Source organism: Salvia miltiorrhiza, chromosome 6, assembly GCF_028751815.1.
Source record: "Salvia miltiorrhiza cultivar Shanhuang (shh) chromosome 6, IMPLAD_Smil_shh, whole genome shotgun sequence".
NCBI classification, from domain to species: domain Eukaryota; kingdom Viridiplantae; phylum Streptophyta; class Magnoliopsida; order Lamiales; family Lamiaceae; genus Salvia; species Salvia miltiorrhiza.
Window position 1 is genome coordinate 6,205,122 of NC_080392.1, and position 25,524 is coordinate 6,230,645.

The 25,524-nt window shown below is 37.7% G+C and overlaps 3 protein-coding genes across 8 annotated transcripts; 2 read left to right on the forward strand and 1 right to left on the reverse strand.

Annotated features, from left to right (window-relative positions):
* Nucleotides 1-573: 573 nt before the first annotated feature.
* Nucleotides 574-4,348, forward strand: LOC130988245 (zinc finger BED domain-containing protein DAYSLEEPER). Of its 2 annotated transcripts, none has more exons than XM_057912035.1 (2): nucleotides 574-978; nucleotides 2,058-4,348. In XM_057912035.1, exon 2 carries the CDS (start codon nucleotides 2,089-2,091, stop codon nucleotides 4,186-4,188), a length of 2,100 nt encoding a protein of 699 aa, XP_057768018.1. In that variant the 5' UTR covers nucleotides 574-978; nucleotides 2,058-2,088; the 3' UTR covers nucleotides 4,189-4,348. The 2 variants fall into 2 exon arrangements, with proteins under 2 accessions (XP_057768018.1, XP_057768020.1); XM_057912037.1 differs by lacking the exon at nucleotides 574-978 and adding an exon at nucleotides 1,144-1,733.
* Nucleotides 4,349-7,373: 3,025 nt separating this feature from the next.
* LOC130988247 (uncharacterized) lies at nucleotides 7,374-11,000 on the forward strand. 5 transcript variants are annotated; one of them, XM_057912039.1, is made up of 8 exons: nucleotides 7,374-7,678; nucleotides 8,184-8,304; nucleotides 8,386-8,512; nucleotides 8,830-8,943; nucleotides 9,723-9,921; nucleotides 10,018-10,063; nucleotides 10,176-10,251; nucleotides 10,437-11,000. In XM_057912039.1, the coding sequence occupies exons 2-8, from the start codon at nucleotides 8,248-8,250 to the stop codon at nucleotides 10,772-10,774; spliced, it is 957 nt and encodes a 318-aa protein (XP_057768022.1). In that variant the 5' UTR covers nucleotides 7,374-7,678; nucleotides 8,184-8,247; the 3' UTR covers nucleotides 10,775-11,000. The 5 variants fall into 5 exon arrangements, with proteins under 5 accessions (XP_057768022.1, XP_057768024.1, XP_057768023.1 ...); XM_057912041.1 differs by having other exon boundaries at nucleotides 7,381-7,678; nucleotides 9,726-9,921; XM_057912040.1 differs by having other exon boundaries at nucleotides 7,381-7,671.
* Nucleotides 11,001-11,061: 61 nt separating this feature from the next.
* LOC130988246 (probable galactinol--sucrose galactosyltransferase 6) lies at nucleotides 11,062-14,866 on the reverse strand. Its single transcript, XM_057912038.1, has 4 exons — nucleotides 14,020-14,866; nucleotides 12,591-13,915; nucleotides 12,160-12,504; nucleotides 11,062-12,049 (listed from the first exon to the last, which is right to left on the reverse strand). Exons 1-4 carry the CDS (start codon nucleotides 14,203-14,205, stop codon nucleotides 11,359-11,361), a joined length of 2,547 nt encoding a protein of 848 aa, XP_057768021.1. The 5' UTR covers nucleotides 14,206-14,866; the 3' UTR covers nucleotides 11,062-11,358.
* Between the last annotated feature and the right edge of the window lie 10,658 nt (nucleotides 14,867-25,524).

Consider the following 25,524-nt stretch of genomic DNA (forward strand, 5'->3'; position numbering starts at 1 on the left):
GATGATTTAATTTGCCACACTTCATAAGTCACGTTAAAATTACAAATTCAAAATAGTTCGTGATTTTATTTGCCGAAACCCCTAAAAAAAAGACTTTTCAGAATCTCCTAATCACAGTCGCATTGCTGAACCATAAACTACTAAACACTAAATCGCAAAAAAAAAGTTTATTTTGTTGAAGAAAAAGTCTCCAACCCATTAGAATAATAAATGCAACAATAATCGAGTTAATAGTTGGCAAAACCGTAGCTTGGCCTATGATTTAACTACAATGAATTCATTTAATTTAAAATATCGAGTTAGGTAAGTTTTCCAACACCAAAAATAAAATAAAAATTAAAAAAATCAAATCCAAGTCCAACCTAGGCCATGGACCAATAGTTTGAAGCTCCTCAAATTGGTGCAAATAAACATCTTCCACATCATATGGGCTATGAATATTTCAAAATCTCCCCCTCACCCCCAATAAAAAAGAATCACCCAAATTTGCAAATTCCACAAATTGTAGGCCCCCACAAACAAAACTTTTTTTCCCAAAATAAAATTCCCTAAGTAGTGGGCTACACACACTGACGGTGGGCTGTGTGGTCACACATTTAAAACCAGCAAAAAATAGTCATATGATGTGAAGTAAAAGAAGAAGAAAAAATAAAAAAATAAAAAAAATAAAAGTTTTGAAACGAAACACGCACTAATACACGCCGAGATTCACACAGCAAACAAATTAGATGGACCTCAAAGTCCATATCCAATTCCCTTTAATATTTCGCCCTACCCCAACAATAATAAACCTTATCACATAGCCAACCCCAAAAAACTAGGTCCAATTGCAAGCCCAATTCTAATCTTTCTCTCTCCTCTCCGCTCCCCCTCTCTCTCCTCCCCAAACCCTAGATCTGGGCGCCGGAAATCGCCTCCTCCGCCGAACAACCGGAATTTTCCTCTGGATTTCCGATCGGAAGCTCCTCTTTCGGCCTGGTATGAAAAATTTTGAGTTTCCTTCATGTTTTTTCCCACCCCAAAGTTATGTCTTTTTTTTTTTCTTACGTTGACCTCTCTTTATACGTCTCTTGGTAATTTAAATCGTGGTATCGGGATAGTTTTGTTGTTTGTTTATTAAATTCGCTTCTTCTTCTTTTTTTCTCTGTTACTATTTATTAAATTTTGAATAATTCTGGGCTTGTTTGTTTCTTTTATTATTATTAAGTCCACCGATCTGCAGTAAAAATTACTTTGTTAGAACTATTTTCTGTTTTGGAGCTAGTTTAGATATGCTCTGTTCATGACTTTGATCTGGGCTTCTATGATGATACTTTATGAATCCGTGTTGTTGAAGCGTTAGATCTGTTGAAGCTCGTGGTTTTGGTGGCTGACTTGTTAATGGGCGGGCCGTTGACTATGTCAATTTTGTTGCTTTTGTACATGCTTTGTATGATGGGGTTATTTTTGTAAAGATGGTGTTATTAAGATGGATATTGATACTTGGTGTAGTCACTTTAGATAGATGAGGACATATCTCATAACTCGTTGTTTGGTTGTCTGGATGGGCCTGTGGGACCTGGCCAACTTATTAAATACTCATACTACAAGGTGTTTCAAGAATCATTCTTCATGTCTTAATTCTGTGCTCATAGAGATGGCTAAAATCTGGGTTTGAGCTTAAGCCGAGGCCCACTTGAATATTTGGGCTATTTTGAGGATCCATTTATTTGTGTGTATAGTTTTGAAAAAAGGTTATGAAATTACTTTAGATGTAGGATTAGAACTTAAAAGGGATGGCTTGTTTTTTAAATTTTTAAAGTTCAGAGTTTTAATTTCATGAGCTATGGCTTATGCTTTTTTGTGGTTGGGAATGCTGTATTCATGAAACTGTAGTTTTTACGCGTTTTTTTACGAACCTTTTTGTAACTTAATGTTTAAGTCTCATTGTTCTCAGCCGGTGTCGGTAATCATGGCCGATCTGTCACAGCAGCACGGCCTTATTAACTGACCCTAATTGTTTGTGATTCGGTGAGGATGATTAGGGACTGATTTCTGGGTCATCTCTGATTTCGCAGGAACATTTAAATCATACAGCATTCTCTGAAGATGGAGGTTGAAAACCCTAATCCTGTCATGAATAATGAACTTGTCCCGATGGAAGATGCGCAGCCCATGGAGACAGAGATGCAACTCGACCTTTTTGAACCTGAAGCCAACCATTCTGAAGATCTTACACCGATTGTTGAGCAGCAACCTACTAAACGTAGGAAAAAGAAGTCGGTTGTCTGGGAGCATTTCACTATCGAAACAGTTGGTACTGGATGTAGGAGGGCATGCTGTAAGCAATGCAAACAGTCATTTGCCTACAGCACAGGGAATAAGGTAGCTGGAACGAGCCATCTCAAGCGCCACATTGCAAAGGGGACCTGCCCAGTAGTCCTGCGTAATCAGGAGAGAAATAACCAATCCACCCCTTACAGCGCCCCTCCAAAGATGAGCTCGTTTACTGATACACCGAAGCGACGCTATCGGACGGCTGCTGTGCCTTACATTTCCTTTGATGCTGACCGCTGCAGACACGAGATTGCTAGGATGATTATCATGCACGACTACCCACTCCACATGGTTGAACACCCTGGTTTCGTGGCATTTGTTCAGAATTTACAGCCTCGTTTCGATATGGTGAGCTTCAATACTGTACAGGGGGACTGTGTGGCTACTTATCTCCGGGAAAAAGCGAGCATCCAGCGTGTGATTGAGGGGGTACCCGGACGGATCTGCCTTACATTGGATTTATGGCCTTCATCCAGAACTATCGGCTACATGTTTGTAAGTGGACAGTTCATTGACAGTGACTGGAAGATGCATCGGAAACTTCTCAACGTGATCATGGAGCCTTATCCTGAATCAGACACTGCTTTCAGCCATTCTGTTGCTGCTTGCCTATCTGATTGGAATATGGATGGGAAGTTATTTTCTGTAACCATTAATCAACCATTGAACGATGCTGCAGTAGACAATATGAGAGCTCTGCTATCTGTGAAGAACCCATTGGTGCTTGGTGGCCAGTTGTTGGTTGGAAACTGCCTTGCTCGTTCGTTGAGCAGAATTGTTGAAGATGCACTAGCTTCCGTGCACGGCCTTGTCAAGAAGATAAGAGACAGTGTCAAGTACGTGAAGACATCTGAATCGCGCGAGGAGAAGTTCATCGAGCTCAAGCTGCAACTGCAAGTGCCTAGCTCCAAGACTCTTGCTATAGATGACCAAACTCGGTGGAACACAACTTATGAAATGCTACTGGCCGCGTCGGAATTGAAGGAAGTATTCTCTTGTCTGGACACTACAGATCCGGATTACAAGGACGCCCCGACAGTAGAGGATTTCCAGCAAGTAGAGATACTCTGCACTTACTTGAAACCCCTGTTCGACACGGCTAATCTTCTGACGACAGCGGCTACTCCAACGACAAACACCTTCTTTCACGAGGCGTGGAAGATTCAATTGGAACTGGCACGTGCTGCGTCCAGTGAAGAGCCGTTCGTCAGCACTCTCACAAAGTCTATGCAAGAGAACTTCGACAAATACTGGAAGAGCAGCTGTTTCATTCTGGCCATAGCTGTAGTCATGGATCCACGGTTCAAGCTGAAACTCGTCGAGTTCAGCTTCTCCAAAATATACGGTGACGACTCTGCCGCGTATGTGAAGATTGTCGATGAGGGGATCCACGAGCTGTTCCTCGAATACGTAGCTCTCCCCCTGCCTCTCACTCCTGCTTACGCTGAGGCAATGAACGGCCAAACTGCCAAGCCCGAGGATCATCAAGGAATTGGAACCAACGGTCTAGGGTTAACAGATTTCGACGTTTACATAATGGAGACTACGAGCCAGCTCGCCAAGTCGGAGCTGGACCAGTATCTGGAGGAGTCGCTGTTGCCACGGGTGCACGAATTCGACGTGGTGGGGTGGTGGAAGGTGAACAGGATGAAGTATCCGACGCTCTCGAAGATGGCCCGTGATATACTGTCGATCCCGGTTTGTACGGTGCCGGCAGCATCAGTGTTCGACACGGTACGGAAGGAGATGGATAGCTACCGGTGCTCGTTGCGGCCGGAGACGGTGGAGGCCCTCATCTGCGCCAAGGATTGGCTTCAGACGGAGAGCGTTGAGGCTCCAACGGCACTAGTGAAGGTGGAAGTCCCAATCTAGTGATTGGATGTGTATGGTGTTGCTTAGGTAGAGAGAGGTGTTCGTTTATCTTATTGTTGAATTAAATGATTCCGTCACATCTTCAAACTTATATTGTACAATACCTCATAACTTTCCTAGATTTATTAATTAGCTCGCGTATATTCTTTCTTTTGATAAATTATTATCATTATTGTTGTTATGTAGTTTGAGACGAATTCATGAGATTTGACTTTTGAGTATTTATATGCGACGCCATCTAGGATTAAGAATAAAATCTAGTTATTTACACCAATTCTTAAAATTGATTTTGTTTGGGGTTTTGTTTTGATTCTGCAGAAAAATTATCACAATAACCTTGTGTAGACATTTCGTGCACGAGATACGTGAATTTTGCCTATGAAATTTGCGAATTCCGTTTATTTTTATAAATTGTTTTAAAAGATACGTCACGTGGCGAATCGGGTGCGAATCCGACGAGAATCCAAGAGAATCGCACCCTAAAAGAATCCGATTCGCCGTACATGCTAATTTTTGAAGGATTCGTGCATCATAGGTCACACACTTGTAATAACAAATAAATTAGTGGGAAATAAATCTCGAAATAAAAATGAATATGCACGATCAAAGTAATTTTAATGAAATGTGTTATATATAAATGAAATAATTCTCTTTTTCCTTTGATTTATAAATGAAACAATTAAATAATTGAAGACATGATTAGTGGGGTGATAACTGATAATACGGTAGTGTTTATTCGAGTATTAGTTAATTTGATAATAAAATTGAATTGAATCAATCGATTTTTTCATTATCAAATCGGTTTCGATTAGTAAATTTGAAAATATATATGTATATGAGAGGGTTAAAATAAAAACATTTCTTAAAATATAAAATATCAACAATTTTCAGCCATTAGATCATCAAGATCTACGGTTGATTAGTAACCCTGTTGGATGAATTCATAGTCTTGAGTTCGAATCCTAAAGATAACAAAAATTTATTTTTCACAATTCGTAATCATGTTAGATAAATTCATACGTGTTCTATATAAAATTCGTACATTGAAAAACGTTTTTATTTTTATTTTACGAAGTGTTTTCATGGTAGCCCTTCACACACACACACGGGTGGAACCCAATTTTAATCGGGTATCTGACCCGTAAATAAATTAAAAATAGCACTCATACCCACACCGTCTTATAAAATCGGGTACCCTAATCTTCGTGTGGATATCCGGTCTGGGTATTCGGGTACCCAATTATCCGATCTAGTTATTAAAATTAATGTTTCATTATAAATCCTAATTTCTATAGCCCAAGTAGCATGTTTAATTAGAAGGATAAATGGATTGATGGACATTTTGACATTTCAAAATTAATGTTTTTTATTTGTTGATGACTAAATAATTTTTTTTTCATTGATTACGATTCATGAAGGATGAAATTTACAAAACGGAAAATAAAAAATGAATGATGGGTACTAGGCATTTTTCACAGAAAAGCAATATACAATGTTACAAAAATCAACGGCTATTCACTATTTTATTCAAATTGAGATAGTATTTATAATTTAATAAATAAAACCTTAAATATATAACCATAAAAAATGTGGGTACTCGGGTATATTCTATGGGTAGTCGGGTTATCCGTTACCCAAAAAATAATAGCCTTGTCTATCCGGTACCGCTCCGCACCCATAAAATATCGGGTATTGGATATCCAATAACCGACCTGTTATAGGGTCGGGTTCGGGTAATCCGCTACCCAACAACCTGAATTTTCACCCCTATATATATATATATATATATATATATATATATATATATATATATATATATATATATATATATATAGTTGCATTATATGACAACCACTCCCCTAGATAGAGAATAAAGACCAAATAAAGGCCGTTCATCTCACTCCAATCAATGGTTCATATAATTTCCGGATTTGATTTTTCATGTAATTAAATATTGGTTAATTACATTTATTTAATTCGAAAAGGGCAAATATGTCTACTCAAATCTACCGAATTCTGGGATCTCGTTGAACAAATCTCGAAAATTCCTCTCTTTCCATTCCTGGGACCTGATCCGTCGATGAACATAATAGGTGAATATTAGTATGTTCATTTGTTTTCCTACGAACATATCGACGAACATTAGTATGTTCGTTTGTTTTTTACGAATATTTCGACGAACATTAGTATGTTCATTAGTATTTTCTACGAACACTACATTGTCGATATGCAGACCTGTAGATCCGGCGGCAGTGCGGCGGTCGCCACCACGAGCGTCCACGTGATCGCCCTGGACGGCCTGGTGAACGTGAACTCCCTCTTCACCATCGTCGTATTCGTCGGCCTCTCCCTGACGACGCTGGGGCAGCACAGCCTCAAGAACCCTTCCGCCTGCGACGCCAGCGGAGATTGGGGAGGGAGGCGAAGGAAGGGGGAATGGAGGGAACGGCGGCGAAACAGCAGGAGGAGATGGAGGTGATTGGCGAGGAAGGTGAGAAATAATATTCCATGAATGCTTTTTTTTTTTGTAACAAACGTATCTTGAAAACAATTATCTGCAAATAAAAGATTAGATTATATGTAACTAGAGCTAAAAACGGATATGTAGAAATTCAAATGACCAATTTAACCTTCATGCAATAAAACAAACGAAAATTATAAATTTTTTCAGCCAAATCAAGATCGTTGGATATTCTAGAATCGACGCACAGGATTTGGTCTTCATTCTCTATTTAGGGGAGTGGTCTCCATTCAACTCTCCCATATATATATATATATGGGCGCGCTCCAATGAGACCCCCTATTTTTCGTGTAACACTGAGGATAATGAATAAGACATATAATACTAATGAACAAGACATATATCTAACGAACAATATGCATATACTGATGAAAATTATTTTTTTTTAAATTGACAGTGAACGAAACATATATATATTGATGAATAAGGCAGTATATATTAATGAACAATGCTATATATATTATATACTGATGAATAACAAAATTTAAAATATTATGCTTCCTTCAGGATTCGAACCCTACGAAAAAAATTCTCCCTTCAGATACAATATCAATTATAGAATTGATCAAATAAATGCACCAGATCGTGCCCTAGATCTAACTAAAATTAGAGAATTTCATTGGAGCGTGCCCTATATATATATGTATATTGATTAACTTGATAATCGAAGTGAATCAATCAAATAATTGAATTTAAATAAATAAATATTTTCTAAAATCTAAAACTAAACTAAACCCCTATCCAAACTCGCGCACACAACAGCTCTCAACTCTCTAGCTCCGGTCACCGCCGCGCCGTCCGCTGCCCTCCAGCCGCGTGCCACCCGTCGCCGCCGCACCGCAGCAGGCAGCAGCTCCTCAAGGCTCAAGTCGTCGCTTCCCTGCCGAACCGCACCGCCGCTCTTCAGCCATTGCGTCGCTGCCGGACCGCAGCAGCTCCTCAAGCCATCGCCGTTCCCAAAGGTCAAAGGCAAGCTTCGTTCCCCCTTTTGCTCTTAGGGGTTATGATTCTGAATTTGATGAGGTTTTTTAATTTTTGACATTGAATTGCTAGAATTGGAATTGTTCAATTGTGAATGAGCTTTGAATTGAAAAAAGATGCAGAATTTTGTTTTTCTTTCGGTTAATTCGAATCAATTATCGGTTAATCGAATATTCATAGTGGTTCGGGTTCGATCATTGATTTTGAGTGAATTTCCCGAACCAAACCGTTCACATCGGTTACGGTTCGGTATCTGGTTCGTCCCAGTGAAAATCGGTTAAAGAATAGTTATATAAATTGAAAAAAGAAAGTGATCTAATTTTTTGTTGAAAAAAGCAGTCTTCTTTCTTCCCCACTCACCAAATTCTTAATCTGCATTTTAACTGAACAAAGCAGCAACGGAATTGAAACCATTCTCCTACGCCGCCCCCATTATTTCTCTGCAATTTTTCATCTTCTTCTTTTTCCCCGCTTAACGGATTCTTTTCCTCAGCCTCTCTTTTCGCGGGGCACCCCACTACTAAAGAGGAGTTATTTTTATCCCATCAAGGAAGTAGATGGACCTCAAGCTGTTCACGCTGGACATTGATGAGCTCATACATGAATTCACTCAGGTATTAATCCACAATTACACTTCTTCTCCTGTTGTTTTATATATGTGCACCTAAATGTTACTTTACTCGTTTGTTCCCTAGTGTGAATCAAGTGCTTTTGCTGAATTCAAAAGAGTTTGGCTTTCGAGGAAGTTTTCCTACATATTCGAGGCTAGCCCTTCGACTAATCAAGGTTTCTTTATGCAGTCGCTGTATGCGCATTCCATCAGTAAGTTACCTGAGAATATTGTCTATCTATAGTTTTTAATATTTAGGCATCACATCTTTGAGACTATTTGACATGGCTGTCATTTTATGGTTCTCCTTGTGGAGTTTCTGATTTCTTGTTTCCAACAAGAAAGGAGTGAAATTCGAAAGTTCTAAGGCTACTCTCAGTTTATTTGGTGGGTGCCTTCCATTCTCTTGATGTATATGTTTGCCATGGTTTGCTGTATGAATTGCTATTTTATCAAGAAATTATATCATTTTTTGTTCCCTTTCATTTCTCCTATTGTTACTGTATAACTGGTGTTTTTCTGATTCCAGGCTACATGGTTTCAGCTGATTCTTTTTCGAAGAGATTAGGTGGGCTATATTGCCTGTACTGCCTGTATGAGACGCAGCTGTTCAAGCCTCCTTTTAAAATTTATTTGTATTTGGGTGAGTATTTCACTTCTTCCTCAGTCCTCACCATTGGCCTTTTGGGTCATAGATTTGATGTGGAATTCTACAATATCTAGTATTCCATACTTGAATGTCTGTGCTTATGTGGTAGCTGCGAATTGTTAGATATTCCCGTTTTATATGTTTCTCTGAACTATTAGTAACTTTGCAGTACTGTGTCTTGTCCTTCACAATTTTAGTCCAATAAGTACTTCATTGCCTGCTCTTTCTCTCTGGCCAATAATGTTGCAATGCTTTTGTGTTGGGATATTAGGATGATATTCTTACTGTTAATGTATATCTACCGGCCCTTTTGGAAAACACAAACTTCAATGAAATGAAAGTACATGTTCTTGAGATCTTTGAAATAGCGAGCACATTTTGCTGGTTGCGTGAATGTATGTCAATGTCTCTGGTAACTGAGACCGAATGACTTTCACTAGTCGGTATTCACTACCTAAAGACTGACACTGTCCTTGATATGTACATGAAAAAGAGAGCTTCAAGATGTTTTTGTTTCGACTAGGATTAGACTCTTTGCATTTCTGAATTATTGTCAATTTGATGTTGTTTTTGAAATACTTTGTCATCATATATACTGTGGGATAGATAAAAGACTAAAAACTTCAAAACTTATCATTCTTATTCACCAGACCTTTATAAAGATTGTATCTTCTAGTAATTGCTGGAATCGAATTTGGAAGTATTAACTAATTTAAGCAGCATAAGTCATGGTGTGTTCTCTTCAAAGCCCTTACCTTAATTTTCTTTCACAGAAGAGTTGAAAAAGCTCAAGAATCTGGTAATTGAAGCAAAGGCTGCTGGAGTGAAAGTAGTTGCTGCTTTAGTGAAGGGTATGTTGGAGAGGAACATGTTTCTTTTCGGTTTCGTAGGTGTAAATGAAGGCTCTGCAACAGAGAGAGTGAATGAACTAACAAATGACCAGAATGCCCGTATTCGATCAGCATATAAATTGTAAGTCTGTAGACTGTAGCTCTTATTGTTAGCTTCTGTGTTTTCTTCTATCACCACTTGGTTGGCTTACCTGAAGGTGCAATTTTGACTCATTAGGTTATTTAATAATTCCCGACTCGAGCACTTCATCCACATGGACTTGGTGAGTTTTTCATTTACCTTTTCATTTGCCTGTCAGTGTAAGATATTCAATCTTTTTGCATAAAAAACTAAACTGTCTCTGATCTCCGTGTGCATTTCAATCTTTCCACTAGGACACGGAGCTTGACGTTGATCTATTCAAGAAAAGATCGTCCGAGTATGCAGCCGCCAAGGAGCTTGCCATCAAAGGTACTTTTATTATGCTCCCGGAATTCCATTAGCCCCTCCTTATTGACTTGCATCCACATGTCATCTTTACTTTTCTGTTATCCAGAGCATTATAGACCACATCACGATGATATCAACTGCATTTGTGAACGCATCTCTCATTTCATGCTTCTTATGCGAGTTCTAATATATTTCTCTTGTTAAAGAGGCTAGCAAAGTGGTTGATGTGGAAAACATAAAGCACATTGTGGAAAATCAGAGATTGATAGGCGATGTGGTTGAGAAGACTGCTGCAGATTGGAAATCCCAGAAAGAGGCGTTGTATCGACAAACAGGATTCAGCCCTCTTAGCGTTGCAGAAGCTTCGCAGCAGGAAGAGGGCGAATACTCTACAGGACGAAACTCCAAGAAAAGAAAAGAAGGTTGCGATGACCTTGCAACGCAGGAAGACGGTGAGAACCTGGAAGACCCTGAGGATTTCTGCAGAGAATTGGAAGAAACTTTGCTTTTTGAACCATCGGAATGTGACGAGGAAGATACATAGTTGAGAGGCACGAGAAATGGAGACAAGACGACAGCACGCACCTTTGATCAGTGAAAAGTGCAGACCCAAAATCTCCAGTGAGGAATCACTTGTTTTCAACACGTCTTCTGCTGGGAATGCTGTTTTGCGAATTCGATGTCTGTTCTTTGCATTCTTATCTGTATCTTTGACGTTTTGTTAACTTGTACCCGTTTCAGTCAATATATTTGGTGCCATATTACACAAATAGGAGAAACATATATATTTTATAAAAATACGATACTCAATCAAAGCAATTACGGTACAACTTATCATATTAAAATGAGATACTCCTATTTCATTATAACTGATGCAGTGGAATCATCCACTTTTACATTGTTGTACTGTGATGAGAATGAACTCAAGGTACAATCACATGCTGCTGGGGTTTCTCGATGGATATGGTGGGTGAACAAGTACAACACATAATAGCATCCATACTCATCTAAGGCCTAATCTGCCAACCCCCCAATGGAACAACTCTATGAATCTTGCAATGAGATTCATCGCTACATAGTAGTTCCTCAATCATGCTCAAAATCTTGCTACAAAATCATACAATAATTTCACAACTCAATCTCGATCTTGTGCACCTTCTGATCCTCTCGAGGCATCTCGAGCAGGTTCAAGGTAACGAGGCCTGATGCTGAGTCGTATTCGAAGTCCACGATCTCATCCCCCACCTTGCATTTTCTTGGCTTAGTCGAAGAGTAAGCACCGAACCGGCCACATCCCTTGGCTTCAATGGAGACGACTGCAACGGCTTCCGAGCTCAAGTTCTCCGCCCTCTCTGCAACCACATTGCTTCCTTCCACTTGATATCCATTCTCCACATCCGAGAGCCCTGCACCGGACTTCACGTCGTAGTCCAGCCCTTCTATAGCTCCACCGCCATTAAACATGTCAATGAGGCCAAACGGGGCGAAGCTGAACCCCGGTGCTAGCTTCTTGATTGGTGTAACGGTGTACACCTCGTGCTCGAGGACCTTGAGGGAGACCGGCATGGCCACGTTGTAAGGGAGGACGATGACCTCTCCGACCCTGTGGGAGTAGAGGGCCACGTGGCCGTCCCAGTTGGAGTCGGGCGCCACATCAGAGATGAGGTGGACGTCCCGGCCCCTGACGTAGCCGGTGATCGCCTCGGATTTGGTCTGGTGGAAGGTGTTCTTCCTCTCAACACTGTTCCACGCCGCACCTTGGCAGTTGTACACACCTAGGACCCCACTGTGTTTGTTCATGTTCCATATCTTTAGCAGGCTGCAACACAACAAGAATCCATCATCAATACTAAATCACATTTACAATAAATAAATAAATTAAAAAAAACAAAGAGTTTGCAATTCTTGAACAAGTGATGTGATGCCCACCTAACACCATCACGAGCAGGGTCGGAGAAGAGGCAATCCTTGGTGGGGCGGCCGGGGAGGCGAGGGCGGAGGATTGAGCCATCGGGCAAGACGAGCTTCCTAAGAAGCTCGAAGTTGTGCTTGCCCGGTGCATCGCTGACATAGACAGGTCCACCGCTGATCGCCCTCGCCGAACCATGGTACTCAGCTGCCGGATGCAGAGAGTGGAACATGTCCCAATCAGGCAGCATTATCTCTCCCAAGAACACACTGTTGTACGCCACAGCCGCAATGTGAATGGTGTGCGACACCGGATCGCGCGGGTAGAAATCGTCCGATGCTCTCACTATACCAGTCTGCTTCGAGCTGTTTCAACAAACACATCATTAACATTCATGAAATAGATGAGCAATCAATAATCATCAAGTGATGAGAATAAGTTTAATACATACCAGTAGAGAGATTCGAGGTTGTGGCTCATGCAGGCAATGCAGCCATTATCAGGGAAGTTCCTGGCAACAGAGGCATCAAGAGCATGATGATACTGCCTAGTGAGCTCGACCCTGCCTCCGAGGCCGGCGCCAAGCGTCTCCAAGATGCACTGCACGTCGACCTTGACCCCGTCTATGCCCGCAGCAGCCAAGTAGCTGTGGAGCTCATTGTAGAACTTGTACACATTCTTGGGGTTCACCAATCCCAATCCCTGCAAAGCAATGGCATCAGTCTTCCACCCGGGCTCGTGTTCAAGAACCCCCTTGGACAGCTTCGGATACTGCATAGCCGATCCGTAGTCCTCCATCTCCTCAACCCCGGGCCTCACCCCGCCCCAGTACCCGGTGATGGCGTGCCACACATACACATATTTGAGGCCGTGCTTCTCCTTTGCGATGTTGACGATGTTCTTGATCCCCATTGAAGGATCCTCCTTCTTCTTGAATTTGTCATTCTCTTTGATCCCAGTCAGCCTCAGCAACCCTTGGCTCTCTTCTTCTTTTTCATTTTCTTTCTGGTCCGACCCCACCGACTGCCATCCGTCGTCAATGATGACGAACTTGGGAGGGGTGCCCCCAGCCTCGAGGCTCTCGAGGCCGGCCTCCACACCCTCCTGAGTCACCTCTTGATAGAAGGCGTCCCACGTGCACCACCCGAAGCAGTCCACGATTCCGGGGATCTTCTTCTCGTGCCGCAACCGGAACGTCCCGAGGTGGAGTTTGACCGCCTTGATGGCGTCGTGGACCGCCGCGAAGGGATCGGTGCCGCAGCTGATGTAGACGGAGTGAGTGAAAGTGGATCCGACGGTGTCGAAGTCGCCGCTCTCGAGGCACAATTCGAGCTCGTCGGCGGCGTTCCCTTGCAGGCAGGCCTTGAAGGGGCCTTCGATTAAGGGCAGGAAGACGGTGTAGACGATCTTGTTGTCGTCGTTGTCCTCGTCGGCCTCCAAATGCGAGCCCTCTTTGGTCTCGAGGAGGAGGAATTGGGTCTCTAAGGGGATGTCGCGCCCCTTGTCCCCCATTTTCTGAGCCATCCACCACAGCTTGAACCGGAAGCAAGCTAAGAACCGGACGTCGCGTAGGGTTCCCAGGGAGACGACGTGGCTGCACCGCTCCTGGTCGAACGCCGCCCCTGAAAACACCCCCTCCACCGGCCCCGCCGCCGCGCCGGAGGTCGCGATTACATTCTCCGGCACGTTGGCGAGGATTGTCCGGTCCTTCACCACGAGCTTCCTCTCGGCGATCCGGACAGCTGGTTTAATAGTCATCGCTGATTCCTCACTAGCCTGCAACAATTACAGCTCAAAATGTAAGAAAAGATATCGCTTGAACAACTAATTAGAAATTCTGCAACCCTAGATTGAAAATTGATGGGGGGAAGGAGACGTACTCTGTAAGCGAGAATACGATTGTGTGAAGAAGACGATGATGATAGGTTGAAGAGAGGTGTGTTTTTGGTGTGAAGTAAGCGTGTAAGAGAAGAGGAAGAAGTGAATGTTGCAATGGAGTTGAGGAAGGGGGTATTTATAGGTGTTGTGGAACTGGGAAATGGAATTGAGAAGGAAGAAACCACCATGATTGGTTGATGAAGGTGGTGCTGCCTCTCTCTCTCTCTAAAAGCCGCGGTTTCACGTTAAGGAGATCCGACGGTGCGGCTTCCTCGATTTAGTCGACGTCTCAACGGCAGATCGCGATGCCACGTCGGATCCACGACGTGACAGCCCATGATTCTAACGACCTAGTTGGGTTTTTTGGCAAATTTTTCGTCATTTTGCGTCACGAATTAGGGAAAAAAATATGTAAATAAATTGGAATTAAAAATAGTTGCCATGCAAGATTTTTTGCTGTTGTTCTGGGGAATGTGTGCTGCAGGTCTAAAATTCCGGTCCATATTTGATATTTCGGTCGGTGAATTTGATATAATGCACTTGGACCAAAAAAATATGGTGACATTATTTTTTTTTTATTTTTTTGTTATATTGAGAAAATTCTATTTTTAATTTCGTTTTGGTGTTAATTGCTATTGTTTGAAGTGTTATTATCGAAATTTTGAAAAAGTATCCGCATGTAACACATTGGATTAGTTCTAGAATTTTGGTATATGGAGTTTATTTTGCCAAGAATATGATTCTATTTTGTATTTATCTTGTAGCATAGTAGTATTAGATTGTGTTGATGAACACCTTTTTTTTATATTAGAATAAGTTTCAATTGACTAATCCAATGTGTTACATGGAGAATAGTATCAAAGGAATCTTGAATTTTTTATTTGAATTTAATGTTAAATTTCATCACGTAGCGTGCTGCCATATTTTTTTTTTATCATGGTAATATATGGATATATTTCTAATAAATTTCGATCATATTAATATATTGATCTCGATTTAGAAAGAGTTGGTGGGTTCAAACTTATGTACTTTCGTCTTAAACTTTCCTACTCTTTCAATGAGGTTATCATAAAAATGTATTTAGCCATATATTTTATTATATAATTTATATTTAGGGATTGATATTAATTATATGTAGATATGTACGCTATAAATTCACATATTAAATCTATTATCAATTAATTAGACGTTATAGCATATGCTTTACATATCATGTCTAAAGAGTTGAGTCGTCTTTCTACTACAGATATAAGGCGCAATCGTCTCTAAGGAGACACCAAACGGTGCGAACTCCTGTTTGCGAATAGTAAAATATAGGGTTTAAATTCCACCGCTTCCTTTTCCCAAGTCAAAAGAAAAAATATAGTGCGCAAGCACTTATCTACATAAAATACCTTCTTTCAAATAAATAATCATAAATATTAATGTGACATTTTAGAATATTTTGATGGCTAAAAAGAGTATCTAAATACGAATAGACAATACTTAAAAAGTACGGGCACTTATCCACTTATTTTCGGTTTCAATTACACACTAAAAAAAAGAAAAAAAAATCCTCTGTTCCTTCCATTAAAATATCTCAGTTGTTATAATTAGAGGGCGTTTGACTGAGTTTATATGCTCCTCAAAACAGCTTATAAGTTGTTTAGAAGCTTATAAGCTCCTTCAAAGTGTTTGGCAAAATAAGCTCATAAACAGCTTATAAGCTCCAAAGAACTTATAAGCTTCCCAAAAAAAAAAGTTCATCTACCCCAACTTAATTTTTTATGATCTCATATGCAACAATCATTTTACAAATATTTTTCAACTATAATTTATTACTTTCATCATATATCATTTAAGTTCATTTTTCTTCGATTTTCTCTTTCTAAAAAAATATTTTCTTTCTCTATCTAAAAAAATTATCTATTTAGCTTATAAGCTCAATTATCCAAACGCTTTAACAACTTATAAGATCTTAAAAATTACATCTTATAAGCTCTTTAAAATAAGCTTAGTCAAACACCCTTACTAAGCTTGGATAAACATAATCGAGACAAATCTAACCCAACTCGATGTGTCACGAATTTTCGACATAATTTAGATCAATAAATCATGATGGGACACGCGTTACCCAGACAATGGATGATGAAATAATTTTCATTACAATTATTGATGCATGCTTATGTGTCTCCACGTCGACTTGCGGTCCGAGCCAAAAACACGTGGCAATGATCCCACGTGGATCCAGCGTCGATTGAGCCTATCGCACGGCTATTATTTAGTGCGACACTTGATTAGTTGATTAGGACGTTTTTGTTTGGAATTAAATTAGGTCAAAATTGGGGGATAAGGTTAATTGGATATAATCCAAAACAAAATTGAGTTATGAAATGTAGGTGGCTGTGGGGTATTAGCTATGGGCAAGTGGAAAGTTTTTTCACCGCCCTTTGAATATTTTACAAAATTATTATATTGGTCAAAAGTATATCAATTTGGGTTCATGGTACGTAACACTTAACTCCAAAGATTCATTATTTTTTTTTTTTTTTTTTGATCAATTAAAAATCTATTAAAATACAAGATTCATTATTATTTAATCTTTGCTTCAACACTAGCTAGTGATTCATGTGGTGTACTGTCCCAACGTAATCTTGTCTTAGATTAAAGAATATCGATATATGAATATAACAGAACCGATCACCTACCCATCGTGGGCATGCATAACGTGCCCATCCATAATGTGGCAATTGTAATTATAGTAAGATAATTTTAATTAGAGTAATATTTATTAGTTATCTTTCCTAATTAAAATTGCCATGTTTGCCCACGGTGGATAGGTGATCGGTTCTGATGAACATAATATTTTTTGAAATTACGATATTTTATACGTGATCACAACTTTTTCCTTAATATTTAGTCATGACTAATTTTTATAGATGTACCGAAATTTCAAGTAAGATATTATAAACATTTCTAGATCAAAATTAAATAATTTCTGCTGGGGAGCTAAATTTTCCCACATGCTTTTAATGCTTAAGATTTTAATAATTTAAGTTATTTTATTGTGGCAACAAATAATATGACTTGTTATAATGGGAATCAAACTAGCGGTGCGAAATTTCAATTGTGGGCATGCTGCATGCCATCAAATTAATTGATGGAACCTATCACATCGATCATGATTCATTCTTTTTAAATGAAATTAAATTAAAGGCTGGAATTCATGTTTATCAAAGAAGTAGCAAATTAACCTTGTAAGAATCTTCTAGAAATTAAAAACATGACTTTCTAGCTAATTCCAGAAATATCATTCCATTTGACATATCAATGAGATAATTGTAAGTATTCATCCAACTTTGATTTTTTTTTTTCACTTTGTCACTTGAGCTTTTGTTTTTAATTTAATCTTTTCTTACATCATTCATATGGTGACTTCTTCAAATTCACAATTTGAACCTACTAATAGTTTATATATGTACTCCCTCCGTTCCGTGAAATTTGAACAATTTTTTTTCAACACGAGTTTTAATAGTATTTTATGTGTTAAGTGTGACAGATGAAAAAATAAAAAAGTGAATAAAGAGAAAAAATTTTGCCATAAAAGAAAAGTGCTCAATATTCACTGGACAACCTGAAAAGGAATACTGCTCAAACTTCACGATACGAAGAGAATATATATTAATACAGAAAATAATTTAAATTCTCTTTTTCTATATAACATATTCAGATAGACAAATTAATAATTTTAAAAATTATATGATAAATTCAAGTCTGAAATTTTTAACTTCAAAATATTAATCATTAAATTAAAATAATCATATTATCTTTTTCTCATAAAAAAAAACAAGCACAAACTTTATTTATTACGGCATGTTTAGTACCTTATGATCACATGTGGACAGCATGCGTTAAACTTTCTTCCACCTCGAGGTATACTCGATCACTTATGTAATTATTAAAAAAAAAAAAAAAAAAAGACAATGATGACTTATATATGCGGAATCAATAACCACAATCATTGAGAGTAGACGTGGAAGTATTATCTACATTAGTCAAAATTAAATATTGATGTGGAGTTGATGGTGTACATTTGTCCCATCGCACGTACCCAATGTTTTTTAAACACCCTTTTTGTGATGTTGAAATCCTAAATTTTGTAACTTCCAATTAAATTCTGGTGTAATTTCTTTCTGAGTTACTTGACTCGTTTTGATGTATATACATTTGTAATCAGTGGCGGATCCAGGGGGGGCTAGGGGGGGCTTCAGCCCCCTCCCATTTTTTGAGTTTTTTTTTTTAATTTTTTTTTATTTATATATATATATAAATAATATAGATATATATTTTATTTTATATCTATATATATGTGTATATAAATAAGAAATACAAGGAAAAATATAGTAATACATTGTTTATAGTATTCAACTATCCATATTGATTGCTTAACACATTGAGTTGTTACATTTATATTATTTTTATCATTTTTTCTTTCTTAGTTAATTTTTAATGTTGAATTTGAGTCAATTCTAGAGGTAAAAGTAAAATTACTAATTATTAACTATGAAAATTAGTTTATTTGTTTAGAAGATGAAACATTTTCTTAAAAAAAAATGCATAAAAGTATGTCTTTATATGCTTTCAATCTACTTGATGTTGAATTAATTGAATTGCGAACAATTATCTATTATATTAAGTGATTGTTAAAAAAATGCATGGCCATAAAGTGTACGGAATGCTCAAAAAAAATTTGCTTCGGGGGCTCCCGCCCCCGAACCCCCATGTAAATATTTTCAGACGCCGTAGTCCAATAGATTCAGCCCCCCCTAAGGTTGAATCCTGGATCCGCCCCTGTTTGTAATGATATATTTCTTGCGAAAAGAGAAGAGTGCTCTCCACCATGTTACCCGTTTATGTTATGAACACGCACAAACTCGTCTACATTTGGATTTTCAATGTTGGGAAGTTTTCCAAACTCGAAAAAAGAAAAGTTACGGTTACAAGTTAAATTGATTTTTTTTTATTAAAATTGTGAAAAAAGTTTACGAATATAATTATTCGTGTGTTATTCATAATTTTATTGGTTTATTTGTTATTCTCATTTCTTACAAAAGATAATCATTTTCGATGGATGTTTTTATATATAAATATACATACATAGGGTTGGGTTCCTGTAGTCTCATGTCCTTAGTAACGTAGTACCGAATCTTGACCACACATTTGGAACATGTGGCGCATCAAGATTGTGACACGTGGCAAGGAGGTTCCAAGGTCTTCCAAAGCAAAATCTGCAGAGGGGTAAAATCGAAAAACAAAAATCGGATATTAAAAATAAAAAAAATATATTTTTTTATAGATTTTATCAAAACATACATATTTTACATGTATATAATTTCACACAAAAATGCATAAAGTCTCACACAAAAATGCATAACTTTGAACAGAAAAATGCATTACATTTTTACAATTTGGTATTTTCGCCACCCCACCCCACTCCCCACCCCCCAAATCCCCACACTTCCACCACCACCCCCCATCCCCCCAAAAAACTGACATGTTTACATGCATATAATTTCACAAAAAAATGCATGAAGTTTCATATAAAAATGCATTAAATTGTACAAAAAATGCATTAATTTCCTTTTAACAAATCTGGTATTTTCGCTACCCCTCTAAGCCATTTTTTTTTTAATTTTTAATTTTTGGGTACTACGTACTACATAAGAACATAGTATTACATGATCCTATTCCTATTCATATATATATATATAATTTATGTATTTTGAATTTTCCTATAAATTAATATGGATTATATCAATGTATAGAAGTGACAAATAGAGGGCTTGCACTAGTTCGAAAATGATTTTGCCATATCAATCATACAACAAACACAAATATCGTTGGTATCAAATCATGTGGAATCATCGAGAGTTTGCAATTGACGATCAGTTCAGCACATTAATGCATATTTCAGACCTGATATTTTTCATGATTTGCAAATAATTGGATCATAATTCCAATGGAAAAATGATTAAAAATTCAATCAAACAGGTGGAAAATTTCGGCATGTTTCAATCAAATTATTAGGAATCGTGATTGATAACTATATATTATTTTGACATGCATATAATAATTATACAGATTCCATAGCAATATGTGGCAGTCTAGAGGGGTTAAGTCATCGTGTTCTAGAGATTCTCTAATTATTAAGTGATAACAACACGTGGTGAAGTGGACAAAATTTCTCCATTTAATTTAATTACACCATATTACTATTAATTACTATCATATTATAATTAAATGGGATGATATTCTTTGATGAATCTTGCCACTCTACATGTATCAATTCAAATCTTTCGTCGTTTTGATTTATCTCATGCACATATATTTGCAATAAAGTATTAATTATTTCGGATTTAAGCATTGGATTGGACGTATTGGCTATTCTTTAAAACGTGAAATATTAATTAAACTCAATCATGGAAAATAACCGTAAGTACTAATATCAACTAAAAATTATCTCGTAAAAGTACTGAAAATAATCTACCTGTGAATTAAAAACAACTGAAAAAAATCGAACGCGTGACTGTCAGATTTCATAAGGGATGGATCCTCAAAATAGATTAATTATAATTTATGGCCCTATTTTTGGATGAGATGTAAAAGTAGCATCACATTTGAAAAATTATAAAAATACAAATATTGTAAATATGACTCAAACCTACATTACATGGCTGGAAACTCGACGTGAATATACTGATTTATTTTATAAATTATGTGAATATTTATTTCCACTTAAGATACAAAAAAAAAATGATTTGTGCGTGCAATTTAATTAATTTGTGCTAAATCACACTTGTATTGTACATGAGATTCTGAAATTTGAGAAAAGCGTGAAAGGTAGCTGGAATTCCACGTAATCGCACTATAAATGAGTATTTGCCAGCATATAAACGTGTTAAGAATCGTTACGCTGTCATAAGAAGAGCGTGTTTAATTTTTATCTTGATATTTCTTGTACGTAAGTATACTGATTCATACAAATTTTGATTTCCTTGCCTCTTAAAAATACAAAATACGCGTTAAAGTGTCAATTACTAAATACATCTTAAAATAGAATATACTATATAGAGTCGAATATAGGTTTCTTCCAATGGTAAGATATTATTATTGTAATTATTATTTTTGACTTACAGTGGTAAGATATTATTGATTAATGTTACTGCTGCGTATTGGATTGGATAAAGTTTATTTCTTGATAATAAAAAAAACAAGATAATCATTGAAATTGGAAAATTGTTAAGTTGAATATTATTGTATTCGTCATTTTAAAAACTAGTACTACATAAATTTCCCTTGTGGACAAAGTAATAATCAAAAATCACATCTCAACGACGAGAATTCAACAATGATGCCGTAATTTCCCATGGATATATTCTTGACCTGGTCATGATAAGGCTGAGATTTCATAGTTACAAATAAAATCTTCAACATATATATAATTGATTACTCCAAGTTAAACTGCTATTTAATTCTTTATATACATAAATATGTATAAAAGAGTTCGAGATTAGGCAGTACAATTTTCTTAGGTAGTACGTAATACTCATATATTTTAGTGTATAAATCAATGCAGTATTGTATATATAATTACGCATTTTGTTAAAATTATATAATATATATGTAGTAATGTTAATTCATGTATGCAGTTTTGTAGTGTATAAGTGATGGGTAATTACATGAAGATATATACTTTATTAGAGGGAGGAGCTATCTGGTAATAGCAGTTGGAGAAGGACTAAAGTGCAAACATCAAAAGTAATAAGCTTTAAATCAGTTGTAACTAACTGACTGGCAGCTGGGTACCTTGGTGACTTGTTGCAGCGGTTTCTGGTTATCTTCTTCAGCTAGACTCACTTTATTAGTTTAGTATATATTGTGTAATTTCAGTTTCATACATTAGATTCAAAAATTATCTCTGTGATTGAGAGGAAAAAGTGCAGCAAAAGAGAGAGGAAAAGTGAGATTGCAGTGCCTTGTTTAGTAGGCTTAAAGTCTGTTGTTTTTCCAGTTCTTGAGCTGTAATTTGTATTCGATTTATTCTTGGTGTTGATTAGTGAAAAGAGAGCTCTGCAGTGGATGTAGATCTTTAAAGATCGAACCACTTAAAAATTGTGTGTTCTTTAAATTCTGTTTTGTCTTCTTCATTCCATTTCTTTTAGCTTCAAAGATTGGTTGAATCACAAGTTCTTTCAGCTAGTTTTTGAGTTGTTTTCACAACAAGTGGCGTCGTTCGGTGGGAAGCGAAGATCACAGGGAAGAAGACGATAGAGGAATCTTGCATTTAACACAAGAATCAACGGGAAATCGAAGTATGGCAACTGCGAAGTTCGTTACTGAGAAGTTCACAGGCAAAAATGATTTTGCCTTGTGGAAATTGAAAATGAAAGCTATCCTAACTCAGCAGGGTTTGCTTGGGGCTTTAGATAGCAAGAATGATCCAAAGGAAGATGATAAGAAGAAACATCAAGAAATGATGCAGAAGGCACACAGTGCCATCATATTGTGTTTGGAAGACAAGGTTTTAAGAGAAATAGCTCGAGAGGATACTGCAGCAGGGGATTGGGCCAAACTAGAATCTCTTTACATGGCTAAGTCTTTGGCTAATAGACTCTATATGAAAATGAGGCTTTACTCATACAAGATGACAAAAGATAAGAGTATTCTTGACCAACTTGATGAGTTTACAAAAGCTGTAGATGATTTGGAAGATATTGAAGTCAGTCTTGAAGATGAGGACAAGGTTATTCTCTTGCTGAATGCTCTACCTAAATCTTTTGATAATTTGAAAGATGCTATGGTCTACGGTAGAGAGAGCTCCATTACTTTGGAGGAAGTGCAGAATGCACTAAGAGCTAAAGAACTTCAAAAGGCTGCAGAAACCAAAAGTGCAGCTGCTAATGAAAACCTTAATGTGAAAGGAAAGTTCTCAAAGGAAAAACAGAAGAAACCCTGGAAGGACAACAAGAAGGCAGGAAATTCTCAAACTAAAGAGGAGGATGGAAAGGAGACAAGAACCTGCCACTATTGTAAAAAGCCTGGCCATATCAAGAAAGATTGTTATAGCTGGAAGAAGAAACAAGCTCAGAAGGCTCTTGCAACAACTGATACAACAGACATTGCAGAGAAGTGTCTCAACATACTCACTTCAAAACTGGGAGATGATTGGATTCTTAACTCTGGTTGTCATTCCATATGTGTTATAATAAATCTTGGTTTACTGATTTGCAGGTGGAGGATCAAGGCTCAATGATTCTTGGAAATGATCAAATCTAGTCAGTAAAAGGTATTTGATCAGTCAAGCTTAGACTGCATGATGATTCAATTAGGCTGCTTAAGGAGGTCAAGTATATTCCTACTCTAAAAAGGAATTTAATATCTCTTGGCTCTCTAGAATCTAAGGGATATGAATTTAGCTCCTCTGAAGGAAATTTGTATGTGACTAAAGCTAAGAAAATAGTCATGAAAGGAATTAGGAAGCATAGCTTATATCATCTTGTTGCAAAAACTATTACTGGACAATCTGAAATTACTGTTAAAGATGATGTGGAGATTTGGCATGTTAGACTAGGACATGTTAGTGAGAGAGGATTGAATGAACTTAAGAAACAAGGGCTGTTACAACTAAATCAGGATATCAACATTAAGAACTGTGAACAGTGCATATTAGGAAAAAGTAAGAAATTGCCATATTCTAAAAGCAAACTCAATTCTAAAAGCAAACTCATTTCTAATACGCCTCTTGATTATGTTCACTGTGATTTGTGGGGTCCATCTAAAACTTCTACCATTGGGGGAGGGAATTACTTCATGTCTTTGATTGATGATTATTCAAGAAAAGTGTGGGTTTATGTTATTAAAAACAAGTCAGATGCTTTTGATAAATTTGTGGAGTGGTGCAGAGAAGTGGAAACTGAAAAAGGTTGCAAAGTTAAGTGTTTGAGAACTGGACTTGAGTTCATATTAGAAAGGTTCCAAGATTTCTGCAAACATAAAGGTATCAAAAGGCACAGGACTGTCCCTTCAAACCCCCAACAGAATGGAGTAGTAGAAAGGATGAACCGAACTCTACTTGAGAGAGTTAGATGTATGTTGTACAGCTCGGGGCTACCTGCCAGATTTTGGGGTGAAGCAGTAACAACAGCAGCTTACCTAATCAACAAATGTCCTTCTACAACTGTGGAGTTTAAAACTCCAGATGAAAGGTGGGCAGGAAAGCCTCCTGATGATCCTCAACTCCAACGTTCCTCAGATGATGAAGATCAGGGATATGAGTCAGATATCCCAACAAGTCAAGAGCAGCAGGATCATGGTCAATACCAATTGGCCAGAGACAGGGTGAGAAGAACAACTCAACCACCTATCAGGTTCAGAGATGAAAGTCTCACAACATATGCACTAATGGTTGCATCTGATACTTTGCATTCAGAACCAAACAATTATTCTGAAGCAATTAAGAGTCCAGATAAAGAGAGGTGGCTGAAGGCCATGAAAGAAGAGATAGATTCTTTGATGAAAAACTTTACATGGATTCTTGTGAACAGACCACTTGATCAGAAAACAATAGGATGCAAGTGGATATTCAAAAGAAAGATTGAGATGCTGAAACAAGAGATACTAAGATTCAAAGCCATATTAGTGGCAAAATGATACACACAGAAGGAAGGGATAGACTACAATGAAGTTTTTTCACCTGTAGTCAAGCACAGCTCAATAAGAATACTGTTGGCCTTGGTTGCTCAGTTTGATCTGGAATTAGAACAGTTAGATGTTAAAACTGCTTTTCTTCATGGAGACATTGAAGAAACCATCTACATGGAGCAGCCTGAAGGTTTCATCCTTCCTGAAAACAAAGACAAAGTATGCTTGTTGAAGAAGAGTCTCTATGGTCTGAAACAAAGCAGCAGGCAATGGTACTTGAAGTTTGACAGCCATATGAGGAAAATAGGATATTCTAGATCTCAATATGACAACTGTGTATATATAAAGAATGCTGGACAAGATACAGTATCTTACTTATTGCTTTATGTTGATGACATGCTTATAGCAAGTAATAGCAAAAGGGAAATTCAGATTTTGAAGAAAGATCTTGAATCTATATTTGAGATGAAGCAGCTTGGTGATGCCAGGAGAATATTAGGGATGGATATCAAGAGAGACAGAAAGAATGGGAAGCTGTGGCTGGTGCAGGAAGCTTATGCTCAGAAAGTTGTGAAAAGATTCAACATGCATGAAGCAAAAGTGGTCAGCATTCCTCTGGGGCCTCAGTTCAAATTAACTGAAAAGCAGAAGCCTAAAGATCAGAAACAAAAGGCTGAAATGGATAAAATTCCATATGCGAGTGCAGTGGGTAGTATCATGTATACTATGGTCTGTACAAGACCTGATCTTGTTCATGCTATCAATGTTCTTAGCAGATATATGGCAGATCCAGATTCATGTCATTGGGAAGCCATGAAATGGATTAT